Source organism: Podarcis muralis, chromosome 5 (genome assembly GCF_964188315.1).
Source record: "Podarcis muralis chromosome 5, rPodMur119.hap1.1, whole genome shotgun sequence".
NCBI lineage: Eukaryota > Metazoa > Chordata > Lepidosauria > Squamata > Lacertidae > Podarcis > Podarcis muralis.
This window is the reverse complement of record NC_135659.1, coordinates 61775981-61800983: the sequence shown is the minus strand read 5'-3', so window position 1 is coordinate 61800983 and position 25003 is coordinate 61775981. Positions and strand designations below refer to the sequence as shown.

The 25003-nt window shown below is 43.1% G+C and overlaps 1 protein-coding gene across 2 annotated transcripts in view; it reads left to right on the top strand.

Annotated features, from left to right (window-relative positions):
• Positions 1–25003, top strand: part of SLC26A9 (solute carrier family 26 member 9) — a 56856-nt gene that overhangs the window by 16374 nt on the left and 15479 nt on the right. Inside the window, exons 2-12 of one of the 2 annotated variants that reach the window (XM_028734355.2) lie at positions 5757–5898; positions 10747–10886; positions 11596–11706; positions 12666–12841; positions 13898–14062; positions 14931–15083; positions 17008–17090; positions 17985–18132; positions 20395–20508; positions 22209–22286; positions 23686–23781. In XM_028734355.2, coding sequence (XP_028590188.2) covers positions 5774–5898; positions 10747–10886; positions 11596–11706; positions 12666–12841; positions 13898–14062; positions 14931–15083; positions 17008–17090; positions 17985–18132; positions 20395–20508; positions 22209–22286; positions 23686–23781 — 1389 coding nt within the window. In that variant the 5' untranslated portion in view covers positions 5757–5773. The remainder of the gene's footprint in view (positions 1–5756; positions 5899–10746; positions 10887–11595; positions 11707–12665; positions 12842–13897; positions 14063–14930; positions 15084–17007; positions 17091–17984; positions 18133–20394; positions 20509–22208; positions 22287–23685; positions 23782–25003) is intronic. The other variant, XM_077929018.1, reaches the window with a different exon arrangement.

Below are 25003 nucleotides of genomic sequence, written 5' to 3'. Positions count from 1 at the left end.
ATCAGAAAGAGCCAGAGGAGAAATAGAAGGAGCGTTAACTCAGCATCATGCAGATGCACAGCTGCTGATTGGTAGCTGCATCCAGCATGGGCCAACATCTATGCTGAGCCCTGCTACCCACTCAGTATCTGAATAGTGGCTCTGCTACTGCTTCTTTTATCCTTCCACCAGCCAGTAGTGTTCTGTGACTGACAGAGGTAGTCTCTAGCAAAATGCCTCAAAAGGCACCACTGTTGCCGATGCTGATTGATGTTCCTCAGGGTCTAAAGCTGAGATCTTAACCGGCTTTACTACTTAAGATACCTTAATCGGTGATGTTAGGGATTGGATCTTGGGCCTCACAAAACTTGTGTTCTATCATACGTACTATCTCTCTCCCCCCCCCCCCCCAATATACCATTAGATCCTCAGCAGTGACCTCCATGGGCTCCATAGGTAGGATAACAAAGGTGAAGAAAACCATAATAGTAATATCACCTCACAGGAAATGTTGGTAGTGATTGTCATATTTAACTAGTACTTAAATGACTCATTCCTACTAGTTAGTGTCTAGGATGTTCAGGAATTTTTCAGCCCAGCTTTCCAGTCAGTGTGGATAGGAATTGGCCTTTAAAAAACTGGCATCTCCAACTGCATGGGATCATTAAAGTTTCCATGACATGTTGGATTTGATTGTTGTGCTGATTTCCTGACTCTGTTTCCATTGGGATAATTATTTAGCTAGCTGACCTATATTCCTCAGCAGAGTCACCTCTCTGATGCATCCATTACTTCCTGCTCTGCTCTACCAGGCACTGTTACAATAATCAAAGCTCCATCCCCGGAGGAGGTTACATCTTAACAGGGAACAAGTATAGGCCACCATCCTGGTAGCTGCTTGGAACAGGAACACATAAAACATTTTTTTCAGGGCAGTCCTCACCTACTATTGCTATGGGAGCCAATAAATTGAAGCTCGGTCTAAACAAGAGTGAGGTGTTGTTGGTGAATGGTTTCTCTGACTGGATAAGTCATTTACAGCCTGTTCTACATGGGACTGCACTCCACTTGAACGTGCAAGCTCATAGCTTGTGGGTGTTGCTGGATCCATCACAACTGGTCAAGGCCTAGGTTGTCTTCGACTAGCTTTAGTTGATGGTCCAGCTACAACCCTATTTCTGGACAGGGATAATTTGGCTTCAGTGATCTATGGTAACCTCTAGACTAGACTACTCCAATGTGCTGTATGTGGGGACAGGGCCATCTTAAGCATATCTGGCGCCGTGGTGCGAAGATCCCTCCAGCACACACACACCCCATTTCCCAGAGTTGTTGACCTTTTTAAGGGGGGAACCCCAAAGTTGTTGACATTTTTTAGGAAAGGTTTCCCAGAGTTGTTGACCTGAACGTGGGAATTCCACAGATTTCACTACAGGGAAGGAGGGGCAAGAGCTGGGGGTGGGGGGAACCTACCCCTTCCTTTACTGGATGAAAAGAGAGCGAGAAAGTGGGACAGAGGAAAGTAGAAAAAAGAGGGCATTTAACCCACTGATGGACAGGAGAGGAGGGTGGTGGTCGGGAAGCTGAGCCAGGGCATAAGCTGCGTCTGATGTTCGGCTTCCAAAAAATGTTCTCAAACCAGAACACTCACTTCCGGGTTTGCGGCGTTCAGGAGCCGATTTGTTTGGGAGCCAAGCCGTTCAACAACCAAGGTGCCACTGTATTCACTGCTGGACTTGGTGTGTTACGTGGGAGTGAGGAGGGATGTGTGGCATTTTCCTAACAAAATACTTTGGTTTCTTAACCTACCTCTCAGGGTTGTTGTGGGGATGGATTGAGGAATGGAAGAACCACACATGCCACCCTTGACCTCCTTGGAGAAAAGCGTGGGATATAAATGCAGTAAATAAATACATAATGCCTTGAAGTGGGAAATAGCACATCTCCTCACGTGAGGCAATGCATATATTTGCACTAAAGGTTCAACATCTATCCCTCAGGGCGTATGTGCAAATTACCCAGCTAGAGTACCAGCAAAGAGTGTATTGCACTCAAACAAGACAGTTGCAATTTGGGAGGTTCACATCATGACTCCAGGGGAGGGAACGAGGATTGATCAAGTGTGGAAACTACCACTCCTTGAAGCTGTAGCAAATATTCAAATGGAAATCAAATAAAATTTCCCAAACTGGGGCCAATTTGTTTATTGCGTTTCCACCTGACCATTTGCCTGGGGAGCTCAGTATGGTGCACATGGAGGCTACTGCATTTTTACATCCCCACAACCTTGTGAGATGGGGGTAGACAACATGGCGCCCACCTGATGTTAAAGCAATGACTCCTATCAGTCCTCCCCAGCAAGACCCGTAGTCAGAGATGATGGGAGTTATAGTCCAACAACATCTGGATGCCACTACATGGGCCTAACCCTGGGTTAAGAGAAAGTGATTTGCTCAAGACCACCCATGCAACATCACAGATGGTCAGAGATCTGAACCCAGTTGCCTCTGACCCAAACCAAAAGCACTATCCATTTCATTGCTTTGGCTCTCCATTATATAACCAGCCAGCAGTTCCTTCTCAACTTCAGAAAGCATATTAGTAGGGCAATGCTTGAAGTGGGGAGGGACTTCTTTTCTGGCAGACCTATCATCATTCTTTTTACGTGGACATAACAGAGTCAGGCCTAACCACTCTACTTCCTTTTCCTTCCAACTTAAGGCCACTGGTCCAGGAAATCAAGTTGGAAGGCTCAAAGCACAGAACCGCAAGACAGGTTTGTGTAACATTCGCATAGCCCAGAGCACCTTATAGCTTGCACAGATGATAGTTAACAATCTGGGTTATCAAACAGGGTTAGGCAACTTCTGCGTTTTAAAAGAGCACAATACCACACTTTTAAAATGCATCCACGACCTATCTGGCAAGTTCACTTTTAGATACAGTGGTACCTCAGGTTAAGTACTTAATTTGTTCTGGAGGTCTGTTCTTAACCTGAAACTGTTCTTAACCTGAAGCACCACTTTAGCTAATGGGGCCTCCTTCTGCCGCCGCACGATTTCTGTTCTCATCCTGAAGCAAAGTTCTTAACCCAAGGTAATATTTCTGGGTTAGCAGAGTCTGTAACCTGAAGCATATGTAACCCAAGGTACCACTGTATATGGGACCCAAAAGTATTGAAGGACCTGCAATTTAAAACGAGCATCTTGAATTGTGTCTGGACTGGAAGACATAGTGGTCAAGCACAGTAGCTCAATGGAAAGAGCACATGCTCTGCATGTGGAAGTTCCCGGGTTCAGTCCCAGCATATCCAGGAAAGATTGGGAAATACTTTGTATCTGGACCCCTAGAGAGCTATTGTTAGTCAGTGTAGACAGTTCTGAGGTAGAGGAGCTAACGGTCTGATTGAGTTTCCTGTGTTTCTAAGTGGAGGACCAGCTTGATCTGATTTTTGTCCTCCCTTTGGACCTCTGCATTCCAGGGCAGCTGCAGCCTCTTCTAAATCAAGGAGCCTTTTATGCCTGCTCCAGGCGGAGACATGGAGCCCAGCAAGCGGGCCTGATCCATGAGTAACCCTTTGTTACATTCTCATGAGAAAGGATCTGCGGTGTGAATTCTAAAATGAGTGACAAGAGCAAAATTCCTCTATTGACAGAAATGATTACTTACCCATTTTATAAAGTTTTAGCAGAAACTTGTCTCCCCCCTGGCAACCTCTGCTGCCCCTTTCTCACCCTCTGCTTCCCTTAGGCGGTCTCAGGGTGGGGTGCAAGAGGCCACCTGTTATTAACTACCAGCTTATATGAGGAACTTTACATATACCTGGCAGCTAGTTTTTAAAAAAAATAATTTAGAAAAGGGTCATAAGGTGAAGTCTTTCATCCAAGTGAGCCCAGAGTTTTGGATAGACCAAAAAAAAAAAAAATATGTTCTCCATCAATGAGAGTCATGCAGTGAGACCCTAAGCATGAATGCTGAAAAATAAATGCTATTGTGAGCCTGGGATGCAGCCTTACAGTACCAAAGTCAACTAGATTGTCTATTCCTATGATGGATCACTCCAAAGCCACGTATTTCCTCCCACCAGCCCACACAGAGTAGAAATCCATTATCATGAGGCTGGAACCAGATAGAATCATATATGTGGTTTGGTTTTCTCACACTCAGATCATCTCACTGAAATGGAGTTTCACAAGATTCACTTAAGTTACTGTTTCTTTTTACAGTTACCCAGATTGGACCTTGAATACATGTAGATCTTCAAAGATATATGTCAAACTGGTTAACTCAAGTAAATATTCTAAGTTGATTTGACACCTTTTTGGGGACTCTGAAATGATGAGCATTGCCATGTATTTTTAATCTCTTGTTGGAAGCCGCCAAGAGTGGCTGGGGAAACCCAGCCAGATGGGCAGGGTATAAGTAATAAATTATTATTATTATAAATTATATATTTCCTTTTCAGCTATTTTTACGTTATGTTCTTTAATATTTATTTTACTTGGAAAAAAATTGGCCATGTTTTGTTTTTGTGTTGCTGTTTCGCTGTGATTAATGAATGCAGTGTTTTAAAAAAGTTTTACAATGCAAGCAGCAAAATAACTGAGGGATATTTTAAAATGTGGTACATTTCAGTTCCAGAAATTAACAACATTTTCAAGTCTGAAATGGCATTATTTGAATTTGTTTTTTGCTTGTATTTAGTTATCAGATCAAAACAATTATAACCTGATGCATTATCACTATCTTGATGGATTTTCCCCATGGGCTTAATGTGCTCTAAATAAAAGAACCATGTAACAACACCCACAATTGCTTCATAATCTCTGTCTATCTTTTATGATGATTCATTTTCTGTTCATTTGCCCACTTGATCAACACCTAAGAGCTTAACTGCAATACAGTACTAAAATAATGATCCACATCCTTGTTCTATTTCTTCATATTCTTCCACCCCACCCCCAGACTTATCATCTTGCAAAAGTGCTCTTTCCCCTTCCTTTGATAGTTTTGTTTATACTAAGGCCTGCACCTCAAGGAGTTTATTTATTACCTGCCTCTAGAAACACCTTGATACTGCGTAGGACTGGTTGAACAGGAATGGTTGGCATTATTATAATTAAAATAGGTCAAATTGTTACATTTCTGAGTTGTCCTTCGTTCTACAGTGTATTTGCTGAGCTATAGATCACAGCTATAGAAGCACTTGGGGCAAAAGTTCCAAATGTATACATAACATAGGTGAAACTACAAGATGCTAAAGAGGTCAAGGATCCACAAGGCACTGTAGCAGAAACTTCAAGAGATTTCTAGAATGTGGGTGAACTTTTACCACAACACAATGCATCTTTGAATGAGGGTGCTGATTCAGCCTTGCAGAAATTCCTAACCTCGTTTTCTTCATGGCAGACAATTCCTAAGTGACCGGCCCAAGGCTAAATAACAATACAGAGGCAAGAGCTGTGATCACAGCCTGTAACTGCCCGACACTTGGCCACGTGTAGGTTTCTTGAACTTGTGCCAACTCCTGCATCATTATAAAGTAGCTGATTACTAAAATCTCACGCAGCCTACCACGAGGCATCGATGCCTCCAGAAGAGCACCATCTTTCCTTCTGCAGGAAGGGGAGGGGAAAGGGGCGGGACTTTGGAAGGAAATTTGAAAGGCAGGCTTATTGGGATGAGGATAAGAGGAACTGCCTGCCTTATTAAAGGACCTTCCGTTGGTGATGCTCACTTCTCACTCCAGCTTCCTTACATTTCATTCCTGGGTGAAGGGTTTAGTGGCGCAAAGATGAACGAAGCACGGCCACGTTACATCATCAACCGTCCAGCTTATTCTAGCAACTACTTTGATGAAGAGTTTGAGAGAAAAAATAGAAGTTACCCACTTGGGGAGAAAATAAAGAATCTTTTCAGGTATGTTGAAAGCCATACATTAGTGTTGTAACCACTTTCAGGTGTTTTTTGTTTGTTTGTTTTTTAACAATCAAGCCCTATATAAATTTTATGAAAGAAAAATAAATGAAATAAAGTCCACATGCTGTCTAGATTTGTGATGTTGGGCAGTCCAACTGAAATTTTGAATGAGAGATTGCTAATTCCATTATTGAGGGAGTTTTGCACAAACCAGGAGCAAAGAGGCTATCTTAATCCAAGCACTCCCACAAAACTGAAGTGAGGTTTTAAAGCAGAAGCTGGATGTTCACCCATCAGAAATGCTATGTGTTGTGGGGCTGGACCAGATTATCTTTGAGGTACTTTCCATCTTTATGATTCACTTTTGTGATTTTCCAACAAATTCTCCTACAAAATTTGCAACCCAAGCAGTGATGCAGAGTTGGTTAAGGCAGTGCCAAATATCCAAACCTTATCAGGCATCAAAGTGAAGTGGAGAATAATAAAAACCTCATTCTCAGTTTTTCTCTTTTTCAGTGTTAAAGATTGTTGCTAATTGTTTAATAGCAGACAAATATGTTTCCACTGCCGCAGCCAAGAGAGATTAGAGTAAGCAAACTGTACAAATTGTAGAAGGCCAAGCAACTTTTCTGACACTGGCCATCAGAAAAACATAATTATGTAGATAAGAGAACTTGTACTGATTCATTGCCACCATTGCTGGCTTGTTGGCTTTACTCACTCTTGAATAAATATATTTTTTCCAGGAAGGAGAGAGCAATAATGTTGATACCCATTCTCTAAGAAACCCACCCATCCCCAATGCATATTAGGAGTATTTGAAAAGAATAAAACAATTGTGAAGAAGACATTTGTGCCAGCCATCTACCTAGTTTTGTCATCTTTTGTGGCACTTCAGTTGTTATTGGGCTCAGTTTTCATTAGCCTCTGCCTGCACAACCAAGAGTGCAGCAACATCTGAAAGGCCATGGTTTCTCCATCCTGTCACTCATTTATTTTTTTAATTACATGGTTGGTCCTTTATCGCTTTAAAGCAAATTTAAGTTCACTATATACAGTGATGCATTGGGGCTGTAGATGGGAGATCACCCTGTTTCAAAAAGAGGTCAAAATAACAGTGAAGGCTTGGTTTATGCAACAGTGTTTCCTAGATACCGTATTATTCCTTCTTGGTATTACATGGATTATTTCTCGTTCAGCTAAAGAAACAAGGTGTGGTACATAAAATTAAATGAATGACAGGCCCTGCCCTGAGGCTTACAGTCTAACAGACTAGAAAGGGAGGAGTCAAGGGGAAAACAGAGGTCTGAGGTCAGTTAGAAAATGTCAGAGGGAGAAGTGAGCTTTGATCAGTCCCTCAGCAGAGTGAGCTGGTGTGCCCTTAACAGAGGTGAGTGTGTGTGTGTTAGGTAGGAGGCTGCAGGTGGCAGGGAGAGATGAAACAATTTCTGGAGTCTTATACTGCTTAGCGATTCGCATGTCACACATCCTCCCCCCCTTTCTCACAGAGACATTAATGGAGATGCACCCACACATAGAAGCAGTTCACACAGTCATTTGGTCCTGCGGGTATGGTTAGAAAAAAACAGTCATGGTGCACCTCTCTCTGGTCCTTCCTTGAGGAAATGGTTGAACCTCCTTTGTCATATGATGAGACACATTCTTTAGTAGTAGTAGTAGTAGTAGTAGTAGTAGTAGTAGTAGTAATACTTTATTTATACCCCACCCATCCAAACAGTTCCCAGATAATGTTACCTACATCAGTCAGTGCTTTGCTTGAAATTCAGACCTCATGCTTATGGATAGAGTTGTGCATTTTTTAATGAGTTCACATTTAAAGATAAGCCCACCAAACTGCCACATTCCAAATCAATATGCAAACTGAAACACACTGCTCCTTTGAAATTCACCCTTTTCTGAATTTTGTATTGCAGTGGTTCGGCCAAAAAATTATAGAAATGCACATATTAGTGAAGATAACATACAAAGATGCATTATATATGGGGAAATGGCTCTGCAGAAATGTGTACATAAGGCAAAATTGCAGCCAAAAATGTGTTTTATTGGGAGAAATTTGAACTGAAATGCTAATGAATTTTCATGAGAATTTTCGATCTGTTAAAAAAAAGTTGCAAATTTCTGAGGAAATGTGGAGAACTGGATTTAAGACTGTGAAAATGAATAACTGAAAGAATCAAACCTGACACCCCTACCCATTCTACTTAAGGGACTTGCTTAGATGCAGACAAAAGGAGCACAGAGACCACTCAGCATTAGTTGAGTAAGGTGTGTGAACAAATACGTATAAAAGCACAAGCCATGCGCAGGAAATAAGCAACTTGCAACCAGGTGTTGGATCCAGAACATTAGTTTTCTCCACAGTATGTGTTTGTACTGCACTGCAGGACTTTGGGTGGATGGCCATTTGATGTATATATTCTCTAGATGTCGACTGGGTGAAGGCATTGCCAAGCAAGCATTAATTAAGTAAACTGGATGCATTACTTTGGATTACACAATGATGTTGACTTTAGATTTGGGTGGCACCCAGCGTGACTGAATGGTCTCTTAAGTAGACAGAGCTGTGGAATCATGCCAAAGGAATAGCTGCTCTCTGAGTGACTTCACAGATGCTCAGAAGAGTGCCACCTAGGGGAGAAAAAATAAGTACAGACATAGCTATTTTAGATACCTAATTCAAAGCAATCTGGTTCAGTTGCAAATGCAGCACATTCATCTTATATGGGACACATTAATGCTTGATGAAGAGCAGCAATATCATAACCGTTGCCACTTATTACAAAAGTATAGATCTTTTTTCTTTCAGTCAGGGTACAAGCACAACAAAAGTGGAGGTGATGTTAAAGCCAGTCACTTTAACTTCAAAATTGCAAATTAAACTGGGCTTGAGGCTTTTCACGTTGAACTGAGCAGTCTGCTACAAGGTGTCAGTGCAACTGAGAGCTGATTCTTGCCTCTTCTTGGCCTTAGCTGGTGTGCTGTCAATGTTTTTCAGCTTGGACTGCCTTTAGCCTGTGTTTTTCTGCATTTGACGTAGTGGTTATGTGAGCGGTGACTCTCAGCTGCAGTGTCAAAAGTGCAATAATAATGGTAGGAAGAGAAGACATAGCAAGAAACCACAATCTGTTCCCTAGACCTACCCAGCTAAACCTTCTCCGATAGATCTTGCAAGCCATTATAGGCAAGGGTAAACAGAGCACGTAGTCAGCCTAATCTTAGGGTGCAATAACAATGCCCTAGACATTTCCACTAGACTGATATCATCTGTGGCATCAAGTTCAGAGCAAATGCAAGCAACTTTAACCCACAAAATGCTTTGCAGATTTATCACAGCAAACTTCTGAGTGGTTAACTGTCTCTGACTTTACCACTCACTCCTTTATAAATGAAACAATGCTCACAAGACAGCTCACAAAGGACACAAGAGTGGTGAAGAAGTAGGCTGGCTTCCCTGCTGCCACAAAATGGTAGACATGCTTATAAACGCTTACATGTGTTGGGTCGATTTCACCTTGAGACTTGTGTCACCAGCCCTCTGGCATCTTCATTGCATCCTCTATCTTCTCATTTCCTCCCTTCCATGTGTCAGAGAACAATTAAAAGTGGATCTAGAGGACAGAGGCTGTGCCATGTCCTGCATGCGATTAGGACCAAAGGGGCTGAGTGTGGAGGTGGAAAGAGAGGGCAGCATATAAAAGGATGGAGGAGCCACCACTGAAGCCTGAAGCCCTTCCAGCTACCACTTCTGGGCTTGGCTGCACCCCCTGGCTCCTCCCAGCCCCCATGTGTCACAGCATGCATCATTGCCCCCCACCAATATTTTATTTAAGTTGGTGCCTCTGCCTGAGTCTCTCTGGGCAGCTGCAGCCAATCAGGAATAGGCAGCACCAAGCTAGATGGGCCAATGACCTGATTCACTACAAAGCAGCTCTGGGAGGAAGTTCCACTGAAGCAGTAGGACTATCTTTGGAGTAAACATTCATAGGTTCTAAGTCAGTGCTTAACTGTGCAGTTGTATCCTGTTGATTTCTCCTGTCTCATTGCTGAAGCAGGTCACATACTTTGTTCTGCTAACTACCGTATTTTTCCATGTATAAGACGACCTCTACTTCTGGGAGCCCAAAATCAATAAATCAGTCTTTTTAAGTTGTTCAGCTTTTGGGGGAAATCGCCCCCAAAAAAGGTGTTGAGCTTTTTCTGAGCAATTCTCCTCTTGATCCCAGAGCCAAACTCCTTCCTCACCTTGGCACCGCCTCACCTCTCTAGCCAGCAGAGCTGCCAGCTCACCCAAGACCATCGGGGGGGGGGGTAGCATTGTCTTGTTCACAGAAAAATACGGTAATCCACTGAGCAGGCTGTACCAGAGCTGCTTGAACTAATAATGTGATGGCTTATTACCCTCATTGTGTTTAGCCACCCAGTAACAACCCACATTGATTTTGCTGAAATTTTGTTTGGTTTGACAAAGGATCTTGATTTTGACGTGTCATTAACAAGAAGCCTGAGCAAACACCTACCACAGAATTCAGCTGGGCATCTTGTTCTCCAGAGTTTGAGGGAGGCTGGGATAATGGGGAGCTGACCCATTACTGCATTAAACACAATGAAAGGCTAATTATGAATAATAGGAATGGAACATTTTTTCCATTGTGTACTTCATGCCAGCACTGTGTGGGCGTAGAAAACCGCGGGACCAAAACAGCAGCTCTTTGCCCTGCCTGCATGAAGTGCTGAGTTCAGTCAGTCTCCTTATAATAATTCACAAAATATCTAACAGTGGAAAAGTCTCCTATTAAATTCAGTACCGTCTTTCTCCTTTCTCACTAGATGTTCACCATCCAGATTCAAACTCATCCTGTACAGCCTGTTTCCTATTCTTGTATGGCTTCCAAAATATAAAATCAAAGATTATATTGTGCCCGATGTCCTTGGTGGAATCAGTGCTGGGACTATTCAGGTGCCTCAAGGTGAGAGAACTTTGCCCTTTCCATATTACTACCAAACATGAGTAGTTTTACCAATGGAAAAAAAATGAGGAAATGTGGATATATCTTGGTTAGCTAAACTATGGCAGGTAATAGATTTCAGCTTATGGCCCACTTTAGTTATGATCAGTGAAATGAAGATGTCTATTTACTCTGCTCTGGTTCATACTTTTAAAAATCAGCCCCTCCCTAATGTGTAGGCACCTCACACCACAGCCATAGGGGGAAGTGGCATATGAACCAGGGTGTCAACATTGACACAATACTCTTGAAATCTGTCACAAAGTTCATTTTCTCCAAAAGTGAGAATAAATCATGTAAGCAGGCTCTTATTGGGATTGGATATCTGTATGTGTGCCCTATATCAAACATTACTACCCCAATGCATTTATAAGGATGGGACTGAACAATGTGGGGAATTTTTAACTGGAACATGGATCTGCATTGGCATCTTGGTTGTGTAAACCTCAGCAATAATGACAGAACCTTAATGTCACCCTTAGCCTGCTTGCTGAGCACCCCAAACATCTACTATCGTCTTTGTTGCCTAACCTTTCTGATGGTGCCATGCTGAAAGGTTGGCATACCTGCTGTAGAATCTGCCATGGTGTGTGGCATCTTGTTTTCATAAGGCAGACTTGAGCATAGTTAGGATGGAAGGTCTGATCTGCTTTTCACTTGTGTTTTTTAGGTATGGCCTTTGCTCTGTTGGCCAACCTACCTCCGATCAATGGGCTCTACTCGTCCTTCTTCCCTCTGATAGCCTATTTCTTGCTAGGAGGTGTTCATCAAATGGTCCCAGGTGAGGTCTTCTATTCCACTATAGTGACCAAATTAAGTGCACATACCTCCTCAAGCTTTAGTACATAAACTGGAAGTTTGCACTAATGCAATAAAGAAATTGCTGAAGGGCAGAGGTGGGGAACATCTATCGTCAGGAACCACTGGCGGAGGAAGGTGGGTGCAGGGGTTGTGCCCTGCTCCGGGTGTCATCCCTGAGCGGGGGTGACATTCAGTGCACCGCCCACCTGCGTCTTGGACTCCCACGCCTACCATGAGCCATCGGGGAAGGGGAGAGCTGCTGCGCTGCTTTGCCAGTTCCTTCCTCTCCCCTTCCTGCTCGCCTGCCTCCTTCCCATCCTCTCCCCTGCCTGCCTGCCTCCTCCAGCCGGGAGTGTGGCACAGCAGCTCCCCCCTTCCCCTGACGGCTGGCGCTAGGCGCAGGAGTCATGGGCGGGCAGTGCGTCGTTGCCCCGTGCTCCCAGCTAGAGGAGGCAGGCAGGCAGGCGAGAGGTTGGGAAGGAGGCAGGCGAGCGGGAAGGGGAGTGGAAGGAAGCGGGATCAGTGGGTGCACGTGCGGCTATCCTGAGCCTGGGAGGGCACCCTCCATGCCCTTCGAGAGCACGCCCCCGCGCCCCTTGGGAACGCGCCCATCCTGTGCAGCGTGGGCATATGCTCTGCCACTGGGAGGACCAAAGAGTAGGGGGGATGCCATGCCATTCAACCTGTTTCATAAACTATTTGCAAGGCTGGGGAAAAGAGATCAATAATTCATTTTATGCCATTATCAGTCATGCACCATTCAGCTGCCTTACACTACTGCCAGTTACATAGATGAAATTAAGCAGAAGGGTAGCCCAGCCTGGCCCATTGGTCTATATATTTTTGCAGTCTTCAGCCATCTTAAGCACTAACTGTCACTACATACATGAGAGATGCTGTGCATGAGTGTAAGCCAACCTTTGTGTGTGTGTCCCACAGGCACTTTTGCAGTCATCAGTATTATTGTGGGGAATGTCTGTCATGAGCTGGCTCCTGATTCCGACTTCCAGTACTTTAATCACACAGCCAATGAGATGATGATTAACAACACAGCCATGGAAGCAGCCAGACTGGAGATCTCTGCCACCTTGGCTTGCCTGACAGCCATAATCCAGGTAAGGATGCCTTGTATTCAGAACTGTGGAGAAGGCAGCCGTGCATAGAGTTTGGCATTAACTGCTCATGTATCGAACAGAAGGGAAAGCAAAGGGATGGCTATACTAGCATTTGGAAGCCAATGTAGAAAACAAAGATGGCTACTTGAGCTGTATGGATGAACATGTGCCTTTAAACACCCATGTATACACATCTAGAAACTCTAACTGTGCCAGGACATCACATGCATCCATAGATGTTCATCAACACATGTTTATGTGTGTGTGGCATCATTACATCAAGTGTTTCCTACATGAAACAGTGGTATACCATGTTTGCATGTCATATGTGGAGCTGCCCTTATACTGATGCCCAAGATGAGGCAGCAATACTCTTTATAGGTAGTAAGCCAACAGCTAAATCTTGGTGTGGCTCAGAAAGATCTGTGCCGTGCCTTATCTGCTGTTACCTCATCTCTCCTGTGGCAGGGGTGGGTCACATATATTGGGTCAGTGCCATACTCCTACACTGGAGGAAATTCCTCCTGCAACAGTTATCTTATTCATTTCCACACACCAGAGACTAGGGATGAAAGGAGCTCTCAATTCCGGTTATCTTCAGTTCTTCCCCTTTCTGCAGCAATGTGAGATTATTATTATTTTCAAATCCTCATGAAAGTTCTTCAGCATTTTGGTGTGAGGTTTTGACTAAGCTATACATTTTTGCAAGTGATTCCTCCTAATGTAACACATTTTAGTTTATGTTCACTTCCTATATTCATTTTTATGCCCGTTTCCCCCTGTTATATGTATTTTTATAAACAGTGGTTGGTTGGGGAACTGCGTTGCAAAACTCATATAAGTGTGAACTTTGAAGGATGGCTATACTTTGGTTCCCATGTTGATTTGGAAAGAGCAAATTATATACACTCAGCTTCATTTGCAAACTGAACTGAATTTCTTCCCTGTCCAAGATTCCTGTGGACTATAGTTTGAACTATGGGATATCCTTCTGAGAAGTTGTGCTCACTATTCCATCTGGCATGCCTGTCTGTCTGTCTGTCTGTCTGTCCATAGATATGCCTAGGATTTGTGCAGTTTGGCTTCGTTGCGATCTACCTCTCAGAATCCTTCATCAGGGGCTTCATGACAGCAGCTGGCCTGCAGATCCTCATCTCTGTGCTCAAGTATATCTTTGGCCTGAAGATTGACTCTTACACAGGACCCCTTGCCATTGTTTATGTAAGTTAGTTACCAGAATATGGTATGATGGTTATTGCCCTAAACTGCCTGATTATGACAAATGATATTAATGATTAATTTCCCTAGTCAACTGACTGGGCCCTGGAAGAGTTGGCTTGCTGTTTAATGCAATAATGAATGGCTGAGATGTTTATCTTTTCTTTACCTTAAAATGCAAGAACAAATGAAAATAATAAAATAAAATAGATAATTAAACCATATATTTAAGAAAGGAAATGTGATCAACTGGAATGAAGAAAACATGAGGTCAGGAAAGGAGAGATATTTCAAGAGAGAATGGCAGGCTTGCAGAGTCTCCCAGATCTTGCACAGAAGGCAGAATTTTGCTTGACGTGGTGCTGCATGGCAGGAAAAGCTGCTCCTGGTAAATTTTCCCTTCTAGATAACTCTTCAAAGGTACAGGAGTACTCTTGGGGTCCTGTAATTCTAGGAAATGTGCACAAAAGTGTCAGAGTTACCATTAATTCTTCCACATTTTAATTATAAGGGATTAGAAGAAAGCGTTTGTGGAGTTATGGAGGCTGCAGTGACCTGCTGTGCGCCTCTTGAACCTTTCTCTGAATTCCCAGCTGGGTGCCGTTGTTGGAAACAACAAATCAGATTAAATGCATCCTGTCTGGTCAGGCCCTGCTTACTGACCCTATAATTAATCCAGAGCTGGCTACTGCAGGGACTGTGCTGCTTTGAGTGCTAGCAAGTCTCAACAGCAGACTACAAGGCTGAATAATGGCCACTGATGGACCATCTTCATGTCTTGGAAAACAAACACCATGGCATATCTCCCAGTCATGCTGAAAAATGCACATGCTGCCCTTTTCTTGTTTCATCCTTCTTTTCTTTTTTCTAGACCTTTATCGATATTTGCAAAAACTTGCCCAAGACCAATATAGCCTCCCTCGTCTTTGCATTGATCAGCACTGTGCTTCTGATTATCGTGAAGGAGCTGAATATGAAATACATGAAGAAGATTCGAGTCCCCATTCCCATGGAGATTGTTATAGTAAGTAGTAGATCCTGAGCTCTTTCTTTCCCCTGCTTTTATCCAAGTGGTTAGAGGGCATTGGAACCTCCACTGTAGTCAGGGCCTGCCCTCCCTTCTCGTCAGATGCAGAGATAAATTCATAAAAGAGCTGTTGACTATTCAGCTAACAGAGTGGTCAAAAATACACCCAAGGAGGAAATTGATGCAATAATTCACTTCTGGGGGAAGTATTACACTCAAGTTTTCTGATTTGAGATAAGGAAGCTGGCATGTTTCTGGTTGCACTAGAGGTCTTCTGAGTCCTTTCCAAATGTTTGGATTCTCCCCCCCCCCCCCCTTTGCACAATAAATGTCCAGTTATTTGTGCACAAGAGTCTACCATATCTGATGAAATGGATGAAATCCTTCCCCAATGAATTTGTTAAGGTTTTGCAAGACTCTTGGCTGTTTTTATTGCCACGAATTAACACAACTACCCCTCTGTAATTTGACGCAGGGAATGCAACCATCTTCATTCAAGATAATGCTTCTGTTGTTTTAATAATAACATGCTTTCCCAACTCTTGGACAATTTCCTGGTTCATAAGTCATGCTAAGCTACAGCTTGGTACTATATGGATGAGGGGCCACAAGTCTTCGTGAAGCAGACTTTCTCCTTCCACTTTCTTAGAATGAGGACTTACGCCAAGTTTAGTTTCACTTTCAACAAAGCTCTTTTTAGCATTACTTATGAACTGAGAGTCGCAGTTTATAACAACAGTTATTTGCTAAGTAAGGCAACTTCAAACCAGTCCTTAGTTTGTGCCCCTTTTGCACACCTGCTGTGACAAACTGGTCCATGCAGAAGTCAGATATTAAAAATGTTAGGGTATTATTCATCTGCAGGCTCACAAACCTGTTGCTGATACTAACTGCATCATTAACCTATATATCCCACCAATTTAAACAACAGTGCAAACTTGTGCTCTCAGGTGTTTGGTCAGCCAAGGTCACTGAAGAAAAATGTGCTGATAGGGCCAGCTTAACCTTGACTCGTGCTTCAATGAGTCTGGGTGAAAACATCCTTGGACTATACAGCAGGAAATGTCCATGCAGATAATGTAGTTATATTCCAAAGTATTGAAACGTGATAAGACAGGAAGCTGTAGTAAGATGCTTACATGCCTCAGGTGATCAGGGCGGCAGGAGGCCAATGTACGTGCTGACACCCAGGCAGCATTTGTGTAATTAGAGCTGTGGGAAATGCAAAGATTTGGGCAGACCTTGTCTTTGGTTTCAATTTGCAATCACTCCAAAGTTTGCTATTGCAGCAGTGTGAAATGAAGCTTGCTGTTCTAATATAGGAATGTGTTACATCCACTTTACTCTGGTTTTGAATAGTATTGGTGGAGACAGGATAGCAGAAAAAGCAGAATTTACTCAAGTTTCAAAAACTGAAATGTGCAGGAGAGATGCCGTGAGAACAGGAATCCATGTGAACCATGGCAAAATGCCCGAATAAAACTTTCTCTGACTTATCAGTTTTATTATAGCAGTTAGCTCTAAGACAGACCTCTTAGAAGAGGTTCTCCCAGACTCTGAGAATTCTCAATTATATACTTTGATCTACCCAGTAGCCACCATCTTCTTGATACAAAAGAGACTTTACATGGAGTGTCCTGACAATAAATGGAGCAGTCCAATGCATCCACAAATTTAAACATAGCTGGTAGATATGATAATGCAGGACTAACTTCTACATTCATTCATTCATTCATTCATTCATTCACTATCTACAGGAAACCTACGGTACTCTCAATGGCTTTCTCCCCACTTAATGCACATCAAAATTTATATAAACTGAGTCCAGTTCTCTGCTGAAGGAATATGTTAACAAATTTAGCTTGTATGAAACCGAAAAATATGCTGCTAGCCTAAAGCCTTTTTTATGCTTTGATTTCAGGTCATTGTAGCTACTGCAATTTCTGGAAGCTTTGATATGCCTGATAAATATGACATGCCCATTGTTGGCCATATTAATATGGGGTGAGTCAATGCACTGGATTATTCTCTTTCCAAGAGTTCCTTCTCTTCCAGAACAGGGGTATCCTAATGATGCCAATCCATGAATCCCACCCACTGTATTTAAAAATGAATATATTCTGGAATAAGGGCTGAGCCAGACATGATATGGAAGATTCATGAACTAAAAATAAGAAAACTTGGAGAGTTTGCAGCAAGGTGAGCAGTGGAAAGAGGGTTTTTTAAAAAAAGAAGAAGAGAAGGCTCTTTTTACTCCCACTCTGCTGCAATCTGCCCCCCCCAACTTTCCCACCAGCTCCCAGAATTAACAACCAGCCATGTTGAAGGTGAGGGCAAGAATAGATAAAATTGTGGGCCCTTCTGAAAACAAGTTGAAACAGAGCTTGCAGTGGCTGGATGTGTTTCAGCATCTCTAAATGGAATGGAAAGTAGGGCAAGCTTAAAGTGGACAGTGTCTGCAAGCCTTGATTTATATGAGTCAGTCCTTTAATGAATTACAAGCACAGTATAATTGCAAAGTGGATAATAACCATTGCAGTATAAAACTGTACCATTCATTCTATGCTGCCGTGACTATTATAAGGTCTGCACATGTCAACATTCCTGCGCTGAAGGAATAAACAAAGGTGTTTTTTTTTGTGGGGGTCAGGACTGCTTTCTAGGCTATTACTATGTTTGTGTGAAATGGCTTGAATCCATTATATATCAAGACCAACTCATGCCTTACTCTTTCGGGGGGAAACTGGGCAGAACTGAATCTTGCTTCTACATCACACACACACACACACACACACACACACACACACACACACACCACCATCTCTCTGGTCCATTGGTTTCATCTCCAGCTACTTGTTTTCTTATCCTGTCTGCTTGATTTTGTTCCTTTGATGTTAGATTTCCATCTGCTACTCTTCCCGAGGTGGGCAAGTGGAAGGACATGATTGGCACAGCTTTCTCACTTGCCATTGTGGGCTATGTGATCAACCTGGCCATGGGCAGAACTCTTGGAACCAAGCATGGCTATGATGTGGACCCTAACCAGGTAACATTTAGTGGCTCTTTACAGAGAGAGGAAAAATAACTCACCCCAAAGTTGGCCATTTCCAGGGTTGGAGTCTAGTGACTTGTCCTCAGAGAGACAGTGCTAGATTTATAGGAAGAAAAGTAGGGGACTCTTAATGATATTTCCAATCCCTGCCCCGACTCCCCTCAGTTTTAGTCAGTTCACTCCCTTTACTCTTCTAACAATAGTATCTAAACAAAAAAAATTCCTTCCAGTAGCACCTTAAAGACCAACTAAGTTAGTTCTTGGTATAAGCTTTCGTGTGCATGCACACTTCTTCAGATACCACGAAAGCTTATACCAAGAACTAACTTAGTTAGTCTTTAAGGTGCTACTGGAAGGAATTTTTTTTTGTTTTGACTATGACTATCTGTTTTGACAGATAGGTAACACGGCTATCTATCTGTAACTAATAGTATCTAAGAGAGCCATCACAACAAGTAAAAGGACCTCCTTGTAATTCAAACACTGCTATGGAGAGTTCCCCTTCAGACTCCTCTGAGGCAACTCACACCATGGACGGATTATCAAAGTTGCTATCAAAGAGGATCCAATGGAGGATCCAATTTTCTCAACACATTAAAAAAAAGGGGGGGAGAAAATAATAGAATCATAGAGTTGGAAGAACCGAATGGGTCATCTAGTCCAATCCCAGGCAGAGCAGGAATCACACGAAAAGGAGATAACATCTGCTCCACATGAAGAGTTTGCCTTATGGGAGCAGTGGGGAACTTGTGGCCCACCAGGTATTAATAGACTCATCCCTGACCTACTGGCTGAGGCTGGTGGGTTGGAATCCAATAACATCTGGAGGACCATAGGCAAGGGAGGCCTGTCCTGTTTCACCACCTGAGGCAAAACAGGAAAATGCCACTCCTGCCGCAGTTTGCTCACTGGGGTCACAACGGTGACAGATTCTGACATCTTACCGGAAGTCATTCTCAATCGGCAGAACCCCTTGGATTCCACACCTAAGGCAACTGCCTCACTCTGCCTGATGGCCCTCTGGGGGAGATGCAGACCCCTCCCTCCCAGGATGCCCCTCTGTTTGTAGCCTTCCTAAGTTGGTGCTGCCTTGAGCAGGACTGGCCCACAACATTTTGGCACCTGAGGCAAACCACAAATGGTGTCCCCCTCCCCACAAGGGAAGAAGGGGTGAGTGAAGATGTGCATCAGGAACGAGGGGAAATGAAGGTCTACATTGGGATCTGCTGCCCCTGTGGATCAGCCGCCCAAGGCAATCTGCTCACCTTACCTCATGCCTGCGCCGGCCCTGGCCATGGGTTCCTTGATTCTTCCTTAAGGAGGCAGTTGCCAGCAGTGGTGGCTATCGCAACTGCGGCTTGACATGATTGGTTGTTTCTAATGTTATTTTTAACAGAACAATTTTTTCTTGTTTTTTGTCAAAGCTACTCTGGGTGCCTACAAATAAGCAAAACAAAACAGGATATGATATTTCACAACAGCTATATGAACCCCAGCAGTAAGCATACTTTGTGCAAATCTCAGTGTCATTGTTTTAAATAGCTCCTGTACATTTCAGGTTGTGCTGGTCTGTTGCTGCTTGATAACTCTACTGAGAACTGGCCCCTGACTCAGAGAAGAATCTGGAGCGCACACACACATGGAGACTATTTGTTGGACATTTAGCAATTAGCTCAAGTAATTAGTTCCTAAGACCTCTCAGTCAGATTAAAGAGGCTTCTCCAAAGAGCAGCTCAGAAACTGTGTCTTCTGAAAATGCCTTGTGTGCATCACATGGCTGTGGAGCGTGTCCTCCCTTGCTAGCACTTGCACAACCACAGCTTTTTAAAACAACCTGTAGCCAAGTGTGCTACAGGTTACTCCTGCAGGACCTTTCTGTACTGCTTGCTGGATGATTCATCAGGGATGAGAGTCTCAGATTAGAGTTGCGGTTAAGGGAAGCCTGCAATAATTTTCCTGCTCTGAGGGTTTGCAAGAGAGTCAGAGAATCCTGGGATGCTTCTGGAGTGAGAAGAAGCAATTTTCATGGGGTGTGAAAGCGCCTCGGGTGATGCGATTGCAGGTATGACGGCAGTCTTTTGTATAAATAATGCCGCCCTCACATGTGAAGGAAGAATCTTGGAGCTATATGACCGCTTGACCTACTTTTTGCATCCCAGCAATAGCTGCCAAAGTAACCTTACTGTAAGAGAAACGTCACCTTGTTTGTTAATGCTGCCACCTAAACTGATTAGTCCATTATCCTTCTTTCCATAGGAAATGCTGGCCCTCGGCTGCAGCAACTTTTTTGGATCCTTTTTCAAAATCCACGTAATTTGCTGTGCTCTTTCTGTGACCTTAGCTGTGGATGGAGCTGGAGGAAAATCTCAGGTTATTAATTCATTGGTTTGTTTAGCCCCTCTCTCTTCTCAAAGTAGGAGACTTTGTAAGATGAGCTCTGAGCATTTCTAGATCATGGATTAGCTTGAACTAGTTGAACATTCTTTTCCTTGGGGATATAATGTGAAGAGGGCTTGGGAATGACATGGCTTTCAAATGAAAGCAATTGACTCTTTTATACTGCAGGTAGATAATCAACCTGTTGTTCTGTTATTGGAACAGAATTGGCCACATGAGTGGATCTTCAAAAGCAGATCCAAATGGTAACCATTGGCATTCTTATAGTCCTTTCAAATGTTTACAACACTTCAGAAACATCATCTTGTTGTAATCCTTACAACCCTTTAAAAGTGGGTCAATTCCCCTATATGGGGCAGAGAGTGGAGGTAGAGAAAAAGTGGCTTGTCTAAGGCCATCTAGTTAATTCATGACTGAAGTGAGATTTGAACCAGGAATGGCCTGATTTGGAGCTCCATTTTCACCACCACACTACAGCGTACTAGACCCCCAACACTTGCAATTTGTAATCATACCCATTTTAATTTTTGTCAGATTCCTAAATAGATATTAAGATTATGCCAATTTTTCATCTGCAGCAGTTCAAGTCATGTTGACAGTTCTTGTAGTTGAAAGAAGAACCTGTGGCCCCCTCCAGATATTGTTGGACTCCAACTCCCATCAGCCCCAGCCAGCATGGCCAATACACAGGGATGGTGAGAATTGTAGTCCATCAACGTCTGGAGAGCCACAGGTTCCCCACCCATTATAGTTGGTCAGGCTACACGGTACTAACATGTGGCTTTGCATGATGATGGGCAAACAGGATTTTGCATCACTGTATCTCAATTTCCAGAGCGGTAGCCATCTTAGCTTGTTGCATGCAATAGTCTCGTGGCATCCTCAAGACCAATGAACTTATTACAGCATAAGCTTTTGGGGTCCACAGTCCACTTCATCAGATGCATTATATTACAGCACGTCTTTTGGTCTTGAAAGTGCCACAAGACCCTTTATGGAATCTCAAATGCAATCCTCCATGAAGCAAATGGATCAGATCCATTCTGTTCTGCCTTATCTAGCTTTATAAGTCATCAGAGCCCTTGCCTGGTGCTGTTCTGAACTTTTCACAGGGGATCCAGAACTCCTCAGGCTTGTCCAGAGGTGCCTGTCCTTTAAATAAAAGGCAACAAATGAAAAATTGCGCAGCAAGGATCTGTCTCAGGTATAGGGAATCTGCAACCTTCCTGATTTTGTTGGCCTCTCCCATCACTCCCAAACAACATGGCCAATAATCCAGATGATCACACTCATAGTCCAGCAACATCTGGAGGGACAAAGATTTCCCACCCCTGATCTATAGGCTAACGAGAAGCTCTTTGACATAATTTGAAAATGCACAATTATAAAAATGGCCAGTTTCTCCAATTAAATGCAGTGTTATTATATGTAACCCCCCCCCCCTGATTAACAATGTAGTTACTAATAACATGGCCTCTCATATAAAGACAACAAATAATTCAAGGCTCTGTTGCAAGCAAGGGGTGGAGCAGGACAAGAAGCCATCTTTCTCTCCCACTAATCTTCTCAGCTACCATACTACTGACTTATATTGCTTCTTGCTTCTACTACTGACAGATAGCATAACATAAATTGCAGGTCCTTTTTGTGATAAGTTACTTTTCTCTCCTCAGATGGCAAGCTTTTGTGTGGCAGTGGTCGTGATGATAACCATGTTGTCCTTGGGAATCTACCTCGGCCCTCTTCCTAAGGTAAAAATTGTACCACCGAGCATGAAGACATGCTTCCAGACTGTGTAGTTCAGACTTATCTTCTGCTGTATTTACACCACAGACTTATACTGGCTTAATAGTCATTCCCTTCCCCCAGAGAACCCCGGAAATTGTATTTTCTGAGGTGACCTAGGAATCAGAGAATTGCATATATCTCCACCAATTTACAAACCGCAGGATTCTTTGGGAGAAGAAGACAGTTGAACTGGTATAAAACCAGTATAAAAGAGAAATGTTTGTATGCTTGGTGTCTTAAGTTCCCCCATCTTTAACTAAGGGATGCCTTTCTGTAACAGGCTTGGTCAAACAAATTCCAGTGTGGTGCTATTTTGATTTCAGATGGAAGGAAATGACTGGCTAAATTCAGAGTACTTGACAGAAAGTTACTCTAGCTCAGTGGTCACAACCCCCCCCCCCTTTTTTTTTTGGTCATGTGAGCACATTTGCACTGTTGTGGACATTTTTCAGTTACAACTAGCAATGAAAGGGAACATGATGGCAGGAACCAGACAAGTGGCAGAACTGACTTCTTATGAGGCTGCACAATTCTGCGACTGAGGCTACATTCCTATGCATGCTTTCCTGGGAGCAAGTACTATTGAAAACACACTTACTTCTGACTAAACATATACAGTGGTACCTCAGTTTACGAACAGTCCTGTTTACGAACTCCGCAAAACTGGAAGTAGTGTTCCGGTTTGCAAACTGTACCTCAGTTTACGAATGGAAGCCGAACGGTGGAAGGGCACTGGCGATGGAAGGTCTCATTAGGGAAAGCATGCCTCGGTTTAAGAATGGCTTTGGTTTAAAAATAGACTTCCGGAACGGATGAAGTTTGTAAACCGAAGTACCACTGTATAGGAATGTGCTGATAGTTCCTTTTGCCTGTGTCCTAGTTCTAGGAGGAATTTATCTTCAAGACAGTTTGGGCCTACTTGGGCAGGCATTGTGTTGGAAAAGGACAACCACTATATAGCATATTAATGATTTTTTGGCAATGTGCAGCAATATCTGACTTACAGCATACTCCATAGCTGTCAACCTTCCCTTTTTTTGGCGGGAAATTCCCTTATTCCAGCGCCGTTTCCCACTGCTTCCCACTGCTATCCTGAATTGTCAGATATTCCGTAGACTGTCCCCGGGACAGGTGAGGCTGCTGATCCCTTATTTTCGAGGCTGCTGATCCCTTATTTTCAAATCTGAAAGTTGACAGCTATGGCATACTCCTATCAAGAAAATGTAGCCATTGCGGTAGAAACAGGAATCACACTGGGGCAGCAAAAGGCTATTATATTATTGAGGCTTTTCGTTATCTATTTAATTAACTTTTAGTTATCTATTTGTTATCTATATCTATGTTGTGTGATCTTTATTGCAGGCTGTGTTGGGAGCCTTGATAGCTGTGAACCTGAAGAATTCTCTCAAGCAATTGACTGATCCTTACTACCTCTGGAAAAAAAGCAAGCTGGACTGTGTGAGTGCCCCTTTTTAAATGCCTTTTGAGAGAAGAGGGGAGTCCGAACCTATTGTTTGGTATGGGTTAAGTCACTCCTTTGTAAAGCACCACCAGCATGAAGCCTAGAGTATTCAATGAGAACGTGAAACCAGGGCTGATTGGCTTTCGCATTTCCACATGCAATAAAATCCCTTTGGAGTTCCTCATAAAATCTGGATTGCTAAGAATATCAGGTGCTTTTTTCCTAAAGGCAAGAATCTAGCCAGCATAGCTATGGAGATATATTTCAGCCATGTCTCTCAATGATAAACAAATACTCCATAAGAACTCCAAGTGTTAAATTCCAAATAAAACAATGCAGGAGTCACCCTTGAATAAGTCATATTGCATATTTATTCTGATAACAAGATTTCTATTTCCTTGGCATATAATTATATTTTCTTGCTGGAGTTTATGAATACATAGGAGTATATTGTAAATGAATGTTTATGAGCAGAGCCCTATGAACATAACTGCTGAACTAAAAGTTCAAATGGTTAGTGTATGCAATATACAGACCTGAGCTAACATGACCAAGGCTTTTGTTTCTGTTTTCTAATTAACAGCAGTTTTGCATTACATTTGAGTCCTAGATTTAACTATGGTTTAGTTAATCTTAACTATGGTTTGTTTGAAAGCAATCAGCTTCATAACCTGTGGTTTCACAACATGATTTATTTTGATGGAAGAGCACAGCCAAAGTCTATTGCTATGATGCGAGCTTCCTTTTAGAGTCTGTTGCCAACACTAATAATACTGTTGGAGGGGAACATATGATTCCCATGCAAAATGACTCAAGTTCAATCTCTGACATGGGAAAGAGACCCTGGAAATCTCTTAACAATTAATACTGGTCTAGTCTAGTTCAGGGTGGCGCTGTGGGTTAAACCACAGAGCCTAGGACTTGCCGATCGGAAGGTCGGCGGTTCGAATCCCCGCGATGGGGTGAGCTCCCGTTGCTCAGTCTCTGCTCCTGCCAACCTAGCAGTTCGAAAGCACCTCAGAGTGCAAGTAGATAAATAGGTACCGCTCTGGTGGGAAGGTAAACGGCGTTTCCGTGCACTGCTCTGGTTCGCCAGAAGTGGCTTAGTCATGCTGGCCACATGACCCGGAAGCTCTACTCTGGCCAATAAAGCGGGATGAGCGCCGCAACCCCAGAGTCGGTCATGACTGAACCTTTTAGTCTAGTTCAGCCTAGTAC